The 11,356-nt window shown below is 34.8% G+C and overlaps 1 protein-coding gene across 1 annotated transcript in view; it reads right to left on the bottom strand.

Moving 5' to 3' along the window:
- Nucleotides 1-9,071, bottom strand: part of LOC110097012 (deubiquitinase DESI2) — a 16,558-nt gene extending 7,487 nt beyond the window's left edge. Inside the window, exons 1-2 of the mRNA XM_020823216.2 lie at nucleotides 8,363-9,071; nucleotides 6,526-6,787 (exon numbers count right to left, since the gene is read on the bottom strand). Coding sequence (XP_020678875.1) covers nucleotides 6,526-6,787; nucleotides 8,363-8,500 — 400 coding nt within the window. The 5' untranslated portion in view covers nucleotides 8,501-9,071. The remainder of the gene's footprint in view (nucleotides 1-6,525; nucleotides 6,788-8,362) is intronic.
- Nucleotides 9,072-11,356: the final 2,285 nt, after the last annotated feature.

Here is an 11,356-nt window from a genome sequence, read left to right as displayed (position 1 = left end):
GCTCCCAAACGACCGGCAAGAGGCGAAGACCCCCAGGTTTCGAAGAAGAAGAGGTTGGAAGAAACGAACACTGACAAGACCTTACCTGACTCTTCCCCAGCCAAGCTGCATATCCCTGATGATGTCATGAATCATCAATGCCTCGGACATAACAAGACCAGTAATTTGGTGAGTAGCATCTCCTAATATTTTTATTTCATTTGCTTCTGAGGTGACTTCTAATGAACTTTTCTTTCTATTTTCAGCTGTCACGTGCTGTGATCGCAGTTAATGACTGGAACACTGAGTTTGTTAAGATCAAGTACCTCCAGGGAGAGTTCAAACGAAAATATGATCAGAAGGTTAAGGAGGTGAAGATGCTTGAAGATGAGTTGAGCGAGTGCAGGACTGAGCTGGCTAACTCAATGCGCTCTGTAACTCTCCGGAATCAGCAGGCAGATCGGCACCAGATAGATCTTGAGGAGGCTCACGCGACGATCACCAGACTTTTGAGGGAGCAGAAAGTTTCAGAGGAGAAGATTGCGTCGCTGGAGACGAAGGATAAGAAGTCCCAGGCCATTATAGCTGAGAAGGAGGCTGTCTTGTCTAGCCTAGAACCTTCAAGAGTTATTGAAGACTTTAAGAAGTCCATAGCTTTCAAGACTATCGTTCAGGATCACGTTGAGGAGGCCCGAGATCACATCTATGACATAGAAGTGAAGGGTTTGGAGCAGCAGTGTACTGAAGATGAATTTATTAGAGGCTTCTTTAAGGGGGTTCGTCTGATGCAGCGAAAGACCGGAGTTTCAGCCGAAGAGGTGACCCCTAGCCAGGCTTCAGATTACTTTCCTTCAGGCTGTGATAGTGATGAGGTAGAGAGTGATCTGCGGAAGGTCCTTGATCTTGATGTAGATGATGAGATAGTAGATGTTAAGTAGGTTTTCTAGTTCTTGTTGTCTGTATTTGTTTGTCTTTTTTAGCGATTGTGATGTACCTGATGTTTGTACTGTTGTCTGATATCTACTTTGACTTAGTAGTGGATTATTGTTTTGTTGTTATATGACTTAAATATTCCAGTGTATTTATTCGTACTGAGTAAATTTTATTCATGTTTGCTTAAGGTATTTGTCTTCTAACTTATGCTTAAAAGTTTAAAAGGATCCTCGAAGGATGTGTGGTCTATTCAAAATTGTACGCCATAGCCTTGCTTGATGACACCAACCTGTATGAAAGAGGTTAAAAGAATCTATAAGATGATAGAGATTTAATTCAACATAGTAGATGTTCCTAGCCAAAATCAGTAAACTGCAGCAAATTTATTGCTGTCCACAGTAGAAAACAGCCCAAAAACAGAGAAAAACATGAGTTTTACACGATAAATCTGAGAAAAAACGAAGGAAAACTCTTGTATTTCACTAGTAGATGAATAAAACAGCAAAGATACAATTGATCCTCAATTCGAGAGGAGGATCGATCTCTCCCAAATCTCTAGACGCCGCTAGAGCCCAAAGAAAATCTAAATCTAAGAGATCTCAAATTTCAGCCAAATTCAAGATGATCAAACCCTAGGAAAATCTACTATTTAATGCATACAATTCAAAAGGAATTCCCTAAACAGTCCCTACGTTCAAATTTCCCTCTCAAAACGCTAAAAAAATGCTTCCTAAAATGATCTAACAGGCTGGTCAGGCCGATCGATCTCCGCAGGAGGCGGAGATCTGTCGCTCTTTGTGACTTGCCGGTCCTGTGCGGACCGGCTGGACCGGTCTAACAGCATCTCCTAGAGCTAAAAAATAAGAACAATAATGCAGAAGAAGTTTAAAGCATAAAGAGGTTGGCACCAAGGAGTAAGAAAATGAAATGTGATTATAGTAGATATGAGATTGACAATTATTAGTCAGTGTAATAGAATGATTAACTGACATCTAAACTTAAAAAATTCAAATATCTTGGAAATCAAATAACAAGATATAAAGATATGGAGAACAGCATAAGTTATAAGTTAAAGTTAAGGGGTTGTTTTGTTTGTTAAAAAAAGAATGCAAAGAAAAAGAATTATAGTGTAAAAGGAATGTAATGTATTTGAAATGTTTGAATTTGATTGGATGAGTGTAAAAGGAATTCAAAAGTTTATTTTTATTTTGTTTAAAGTAAAATGAATGTAATGTAAAGTAAAATTATGATGGTGGCCGGCAGCGGCAATGACGGCCAGCGATTGGTGGCAGTGGACAAGAGTCCTGCATTGGGTACCCATACTCACACCCACCCATGTACCCACCCATACCCAATGGGTATAGGTGGGTGGGTATAGGTACGCTCATGGCCTTGTGGGTGGGTATAGGTGGGTAATCAACATCGGGGGATAAATTGATTTGCATTGCTAATCACCGTATATCTTATATTATTGCAATCCTCGCTACGTAGTGTGCAACACTTAACCACGCTGCGACTACGGTAAATTATGATATGTGGCTTGAAAGTTTGCAATCATAGCAAAGGGAAACAAGCCTCAAGGCCATTAGTCCGTGGCAGATTGCGTTCAAAAGTATGGAAAGTGGGTGGGTATAGGTGGGTATGACATCCCGAAAGTCACCATGGGTGGGCGTGGGTGGGCGAAGCCCATCCGAGTAAAGCATGGGTACCCAACCAGGACCCCATGTAGGGCTTTGCAGTGACTGGTGATCGATGGCTGGCAGCGTGCGGTAATGGAAAGAATCAGTGGCTAGCACCTAGTGATGAGCACTGGTGACTTATGGCAGCAATCGACGACCGATCGGCTAGAGATGAGCAATGGGCGATGACAGGCGACCAGTGCTAGGTGCCAGCCACCCACCATGAGGTGGGCGCGGGCAGCGACAACTCAATTGGCTTGCGATAAAAAGGAATTCAGTCAAAACTGGGTGAATTTAGAATACATTAAAAACCAACTAGATAGTGAAAAAGTAATTAACTAAAACTTTATATTGCATTCCTTCTGCATCAAACCAAACACCCAAATTTCATTTTACACAGCATTCCTTTTACTTTGCATTCATTTTTTAACAAACCAATAGCCCTTAAGCGGTTAAGAAGAAGTGCCTCAAAAGTATTATATATTACAAGAACATGCATACAGTTAAAGGTCAATTCTAATGATACTATGTTTTGTTGGATATGAGTGATGTCATTGCAATTTTGAGTGGCATATGCTAAAACTAGAAAGAAAAGAACACAATAAAAAAAATTTATACTTAAGGAACAATGAAAATAACATATATCAAAAAAAGGTAGAGAAAAATAGATTTAAATAGTTTGGCCGTTTACAGTAATATTTAGAAGATGCACCAAAAAAAAAGTAAATAAATTAATAGAGATTATTAGAAAGAAAAATAGATAAACTAAAGGTAGTATGGTAAAAGTTTTGTAAAAAAAAACATAAATAAAGTTAACACACAATATATCACCAAATTAGCCAATCCCAGATTGTTAGGTTAAGAAGATGATGATTATTATGGTTTTAAAATGAAAGCAATACATCTTACCATGTCAGTAATAGTATGTAGTAATGGCTTATCGAAGGCAACATAATATTGGATACACAAAAGCATTTGGAAGCACTTTTTTAATTCGACAAGTAGCATTGTTTTCAAAATTTAACATGAAATCACAACACCAATCTAAAAAAGTCTAAGAAATAGTAAAGAGTGATAAACAATTTGAGGTAGTGAACGTGATGGAGTGAACTAAAGCAGCAATGAAGTGAAGGTAGGGCTAAACCCGTAATAATGTGGAGAATTTTCTATGATTATCAAAAATAGCACTTGGCTGCATCGATTAAGTTGTTTTTATAAGTTTGCTCGAAACAGGAAGTGGGGTTTGCACCAAGACAAAATATAATTATGATATTAGAAATAATTATAGTACAAAATATATGTGAGGAAACTAGGAAAATAGCAAGCAAAGTAGGTTATTCCGGTTTCTAAAGTAAGGATTCAAGCCCATTCTATTTGTGTTGCATGTGATGAACTACAAGAAATAAAGGAAAGCAGAAACTAAACCCACATCCAGGTTGAGAATTCATACACTAGAATCATGATGCATCAATAAGAGAAGAGAAGAAAAGAAATAGTGATAGAGCTTCACATAAACTAACTAAATTAAATTAGGATTTTTATTAATCATTATCTAACCTATAATATATGTTAGGATCTTCACATTGAAGAGTACCTATAATCTTACTAGAAGTTAACATATAGGCCCATTTTACATTTAGTTTATAAGAAAAGGAGCATAAACTAAAATTATTTTTTTATTAAAGAAACATGTAATAAAAAATTTTAGAAAAACATAATTATCTTGAAAATTATATTTAATAAATATTAATTAAAAATGAACAAAATACCCTTACATTTAACATCATTAATTCCAACATTAGATATTATAACCAAAAATGTCCTATTTTAAAGAATTGAGAGATCAAATTGGTCCCTCAAAAGAGCTAGAGACTATTTTGGCCCCTCACAAAAAGTTGAAGAATCATTTTGGTCATTTTCTCTTTAGTTAATGCTTTGAGCATGGGAGAAATTTGAATAAACCTTTTAAATCAAATTTAAGAAGGGGATGGGATTTTTTGGTCATAATTGGCAAGAAATTAGAGATGAGACAGAATTTGATAAAAGAACCAAATAATTAATTTCTTTCACCAAAATGATATAAAGTAAAGTATAATAAACCTGCTCAAAAATGCATTAAACACATGCAAACCAAATAATATAATCATTTTTGAGAATTAATCTAACTAGCTATGAGAAAAAAAATTACTAAAATGATGACACTACATATAAACAATTTCTTGGCAGTATTTCAAAGCTCAATAAATTAGCTCAAGCATTGTTTTATGTCAATTAATCCTATAAAGTGAATACAACAACAATAAGCCTTTATATCATTATGTTGGGTTGACTATATGAATCATTTTTCTCTATTGTGACATATTAAAAGTCAACTTCTGATTTAAATCTAATAAAAAATATTATTTTTAATACATTCTAACCTAATCTTTTTAGGTTTACCTCTACATTTATTAACATAGGTTGGATCTAATAAATCTGCTCAGCTAACAGGGTCATCGAAAGGCCGACACTTTATGTAATCAACCATCTAAGGTGACTCTCTAATCTTATCTACTATTGGAGCAACACCAACCTTTTCACGTATATACCAGTTCCGCGCTCTCTAAGTGCAAAGCCACTCAACAACCTAAGCATCCTCATCTCTACAGCACTTAACTTAATTCCCTTTTAATGGCCAACATTTTGCGCCATAAAGTATTGTAGGTCTCAACACCATCATATAAAAATTTTACGTTAAATTTGAGGGATAATTTTCTATCACACAACAAAACTCATTGCATTCCTCCACTTCAACCATCCATACTTGAATTCTACTAATAGCATTCCCATCTATTTCACCATTGCTTTGAACAATAGACCCGACATATATAAAACATGTACTCTTTGATAACTTGATCACCAAATGTCATAATCGTACCACTTGATCTATTACTACTAAAATTACACTCCATGGATTCTATAACGCGAATCAATATTTTATTGCACCCCATTGCTCAGAAATTTAGTAATTGAAATTGCTTGAGGATGAGTTCTTTTAAAGTAGAGGATTAGGGAGAAATAAAGATGAGAAAGATTTACGAAATCTACCAATTAGTGGAGGGAGCTATAGAGGATTCATGAATCCATATCACATCTAGATGGATACCGAGTGTCTATAAATGAATGCCTATTCCATTTAACTAAAATATGTTCTCTTAAAACTATTGAACTGGTTGAGGTAGCTGAATAGCACTAGTTGATTCCATCATCCTCATTTTTCCTTTGCTTTAAGCATCGCCGCTTCTTGGTCTCTTCTAGTTGTCCTAAATTCATCTATTGTGCCAGATCTAATAACATATTCAAGAAGTACAACATCATCGTTTGATAATAATAAAAAGTGTCCGCATATTGGAACTAATGTCCACTTAAAAACTTGTCCAACGAACAAGAGAGTAAATTAACAAGTAATGTGCACCAAACCCTTTCCAAAGCCTATGTGGAAGCATGGAAGGAAGAATGATTTATGGGCATCAAAAACTATTTAATCCGTTCTGCAGGTAAAAGGCAAGGAATAATCAAAGGAAAAGTATGCTATTGATGCATGATACTATAAGAGAGCATGATACTGATTCCTACATCTGCTTAGAAAAATACCAAAATCTTAAATAATGATTTAAGTTCTAAAGATAATTTATAGAAGATACAAATCTAATTTAGAATGACCTGAATTATACCCAATAACCAATAACATGAAGTGTCAATCAAAGTTGAAACCCTTCCACAAAAATATTAATTTAGAAGGCTAATATACAAAAATGAGCTTGTTGAAACAATATGCAAATTAATAAAGAATAAATATAGATAACCAAACAACAATAAAGTAACAAAGTGTATTAGGCAGTGGTAAATCATATAATAAGAAACTTCTATTCCTTAAAGTTAGAGCCTATGTTACCTGGCAATTTTGGCACATCAAGTCTTTCACAGAATACATCACAAAAATGGTTGCAATTTCTTGATAGAAGATCATAAGAGTCACCGGGCCATTCTCGACTAAGTTCCCTCAATATTTGTTTTACTTTTAACAATGAACAATTAGTCTCTCCAAGGACAATCCTCTCGCGATAGGTATACATTGGGTTTTTACCAGAAGGGCAATTAAAAACTCCAGGACCATTTTCACAGAAGCCAAACGACCATTCTTCATCTCCATAAACCTACAAAATTAAAGGGCATTATGACAATAAATTAAAATGCAAACCTCTTTGAATCACCACCATTGTCAAAACCAAAATCATAACTAAATCAAGAACACACCATTGCAAGCACATAGTGAATCAGAAAAAACATGAAATAGAACCAAAAGTTATATCATGATGCAATACAAGACATCAAAATTATTCTAGATTTATCTAATATTTTAGGTTATTTTATGAATGTCATATCAATTTTAATGCAATCAACTTTTAATATTACCTTTATTTCAAATTCAATCATAATATTTATTAGACACGCCTATATTTAAGTTTTTTAACATTTAACTTTAAAATGCAACTCTAAATTTATAAATAAGGGCCTTATTGCTTGTAATTGAATTAACCAATTATGAACAAAATTTAGAAATATTCCCTCTCCATTATTATCTCCCCTCTTTCCTCCCTATGTTTTCTTCTCCTACATTCAAAATTGTAATTCATCCAAAATTGTCGTACCTTCTACTTGGAATTCCCCTCTAAACCAAACAATCTATCTCTTTCTCTCAAAAGATCTCTTTCTATGCTCCTTTTAATTCTGTATCAACATTAAGGGTGAAATCAAGAAAAAATATTGAGCAATTCAAAGGTGATTTCGAGAGGATAAGAAAGAAAAAAAATAACAAGGTGACCATCAACAAGGGTTCATCCAATTGACATCCAAAACAGATAAAAACACCTTATATGGAACTTCAAATTTTTTTTAAAACACATTCATTTGTTTGCCAAAAAAAAATAGAAATCATTAATCAAACATGTTTTTTCTAATATAAGAAGTTGTTTTTGAAAATAAAAACAAGAAATAAAAACATAATCGAACATGATGGGAATGAAATTGATATCAAAACTGCAGTCAAAATTAGAGATTGCCCTGATCTTATTCAAACTGAAGTGCACAAGTAAGTAAAGTAAAATGGACTATTAGTACTACAACCACAAGGAAATGTGAGCCACCTAGGGATGCTTTCAATTTATTTACAGACCTACTCATTAAAAAAATGCCCAAGCTCTCTTATTTACAGGCTTATTTAAGTGAGAATCATTGCTCGTGCAAAATTCTGTGGAGAATAGGAGGACGGAGTCTAAAACAAGAGCTCCTTGAAACTGATTAAAATATCATATATGTTTACTTATTTCTTAAAAAAGCTTCAGAAATCTTCGGCAAAAAGTATGCCATTGATACAAGAATTAGCGTTCCTAAAATCACTGCTCCTCTAAGCAAAACACTCCTATGCACAAACTCAGTTGCAAATTTACAAAGTTAAGGTCGAAGAACTAGAGCATGGAGAACTTGCTTGCCCTAGATTCTTCAACAAATACCACAGAATGAGCTACGTTTTCATTCCCCGCGCAAGATCCATCAACCATTCAAACAAAAGAAAACACAAATAGAAATGGAAGCAGCGATTCGAAGAATAAAAGCGGTTAAACCATATCCAGTTGGGATCATAAAAACGCTAGGGCAAAAACTTCTACATATTTTCAGACAACGCAAACGACAGGGGTTAAATTATAGGGTTAGAGGTTTGGATGGTGTGCCTGAATGGCGCTGTGGAAGATGCCGCCGAGGCCGATGCGATCTTTGAAGATCCTGTTGATCTGCAGGATCGTATTGTTCGTCTTCTCTGATCCGCTGTTCGTCACGTCGTACACGTGCAGTACCACCTCCCTCATCATTATCTCCCCTTACCCTTCTCACTGTCCCCTAGATACTTTTCCACAAACTCACGGTGTATCACTGAAGATAACCAGAAAGGCGAAGAAGCAAAACAATAATAGAAAAACTACGGAGGCAGAGAACGCTCGGCAAAGTTATTAGATCTCCGGCTCCAGCTTCTCTCCGCCACCGGCGCCACTACGGCAGTACCGGCCTCAACCTTCTCTTTGAATTTTTCGGGCCTTGCTCTGTTAGCCCTAGCTAGATCGGCAGAGAAGAGGATGGGCGGATCAGAGATCAACGTGGGTTGGAGCCGAAGGAGTGGCCCCACTAAGCTGGGAATTAAAAGCTGTTCCGTGTTTGGATTTGGTCGCTAAGACGCTCAGAGCTGCACCGCCCGGGAAAAAAAAATCCCGCTTACCAATTCTCAAGCTCGAGAAAATCCCATTGAATCTGCATTGGCATCTAACTGATAGAAACCCGAATTAACAGAAGAGATCCATTTCAATGCAATTTCAACGCCATTTGGATCGACCGAAATGCAGATCAAATAACATTTTCTCTTTCATGTGAATTTTGCGAGCAAGTTTTTCCTCAACGTTTCGGCAATCCGGGTTGAAAAAGGGAGGGTCTTATATTTTGTTGGGGAATTTGTTGGAGAAAACAGGTGAAAAAGCCTTCAGACGTCAAAAAATTGAATTTGATTCTTCAAAAATTTAGGGATAATATTGAATAATTTTTTAAATATTTTTATTCAAATGCATTTATATTTTGATTTCAACAAATTTATAATTGAACTAAGAGACTTTTGGTTGGATTATTTTAGGGTATAAATATTTCAAATATAGGGACTTTACAAAGTTGAATTTTGGTCGGAATACAAAATGATGCAAAGTAAAGTATAATAAATATATGTAAAGTAAACTAGATCATTTTGAGTATAAATTAAACTCCTTTTGATTTTGAGTATAAATCAAACTCCTCTAATTTTGAGTGAAAATCATTTACACCACAAACTTGCTTAACCACCACCAGGAGTTGGCCGCTGCCGCCTACCACCTGCTGGTCGTCGACTGCCACCACTGGCGACAACCACTATCGCAGCCAACTACTCCGGGCTGCCGCTATCACCTTTTAAGACTTTACTCTACATTCATTATTTATAACAAAAAAATAGTCACACTTTACATTTTTTCGAACAACTCCTAAGTATTCCTTTTACACTATATTATTTTTTCAGCAAACCAAACAACTTCTAAATATCTCAATAAAATGAATTCACAAGCAAGGCATTTATGTATTTCACACATCATACATCCAAGGTCCATATGGACATACAATCATCCTAAATTCTACAAGTATAATATTATTATTTTAGTCATACTAAGTGAAATACATGTCATACACCTTGATGATAATGTATATAATACTATATACTCTATAATAATTCATAGAATTTCAAGTTTGACATGAAGTATACTATAAAATAATGCAACTAAACAAACATAAGATTATTAATAAAGTTTATAATGTTTGATAACTGAATGCAATGATAAAGTATAACATATAATAATTTATGCCACATTAATAGATAAACTAACACCATAGCCAAAAATATATGATAAAAATGCACATTATATGTGGTGATAAAAAAACAATATTATCATATAATTAACTATAATAATAGAATAGATACATATTCAATTTACATTTAATAGAATAATACATAGTTCAACAAGTATAGCTCAATTCAAGGAGAAATTATTCTGTGCGGTGTTCAGACATAGCTCTGTGTCTGGACTCTGATAAAATTGTGACACCTGAATTGTGCACGTGGATAATAATTCTATTTCGCATTTAGTTTTTTCCTTGCCAACCCGACAAACCCGGTCCAAAAATTTCCTATTCAAAATTAGGGTTTAAGATTGGCGCTCTTTTTTTAAATGAAAAACCGCAAAAGTTCTATTTTTTTAAGAATTTAGATCAATAAACTTTTCATAGCTACTGAGAAATAAGAGAAGAGGAAAAGCCAATGAAAATGAAGGCTAATTCGGAGGAGAAAAAGTAGATGAAGATGAGGATTGGGTCAGAGGAGGAAAAGTCGATGAAGATGAATACTGATTTGGAGGAAAAGCCAATGAATAAATGAGGAATAATAGTTTTTTTCTGTACACTTAGTATGTCGGGGGTCCGAGGGGCAGCGCCCCCTGGTAAGGGTCCGAGGGGCAGCACCCCTTGGCAGGGGTCAACCGCTTGTTTTTTTAAGTTTATAAGTCGTTTGTACTCCGTAATTTATAATAGTAAAAGCGCAGTGTTTATATGTTATAATAATAATATATAAGGAATTTTTAGAGTGGTTTTGTCAAATGACCTACGCCCATTATATTGTTGACTAAAGTTTATTAAGATCTCAATGTACTATTATGATGGGACATTATAGGGCTAAGGAGGAGAAAGAAGAATTGCAGAATTTCCAATATAATGGAGAGGAAGAAGAATGCACTTAAGTTTGAGCCATGTAAAGAAATTATTGATAAGCTTGAGTGAGCACTTCTGAGTCTTTAAAGTGATTGAGAGCTTCAAATCAAATTTGTTGAATCAAAATCTTTTCCAAGAATATATATAAAAGTCTAAGGTAAGCTAAAATATTTATAACCAAATAAAGAAATCCACTATGAGATAGAGACCCGACTTATCAAACCATAAAAAATGCAAGTGTCAACATGCAAAAAGAAATGCATGAAATTAGAAGTCATCCACATGCAAAGCATCTTCATATTTTTTTATATCAAGCATTCACGAATACCATATGGACAAACAATGACCTTTGAATGCCATGAGTAGAAATATGGTAATGTTATACAACAAGAAATACA

This window comes from Dendrobium catenatum, unplaced genomic scaffold (assembly GCF_001605985.2).
Source record: "Dendrobium catenatum unplaced genomic scaffold, ASM160598v2 fragScaff_scaffold_725, whole genome shotgun sequence".
Lineage (NCBI taxonomy): Eukaryota > Viridiplantae > Streptophyta > Magnoliopsida > Asparagales > Orchidaceae > Dendrobium > Dendrobium catenatum.
Note: the sequence above shows the minus strand (reverse complement) of the source record. Positions and strands in the feature narration are given on the sequence as shown.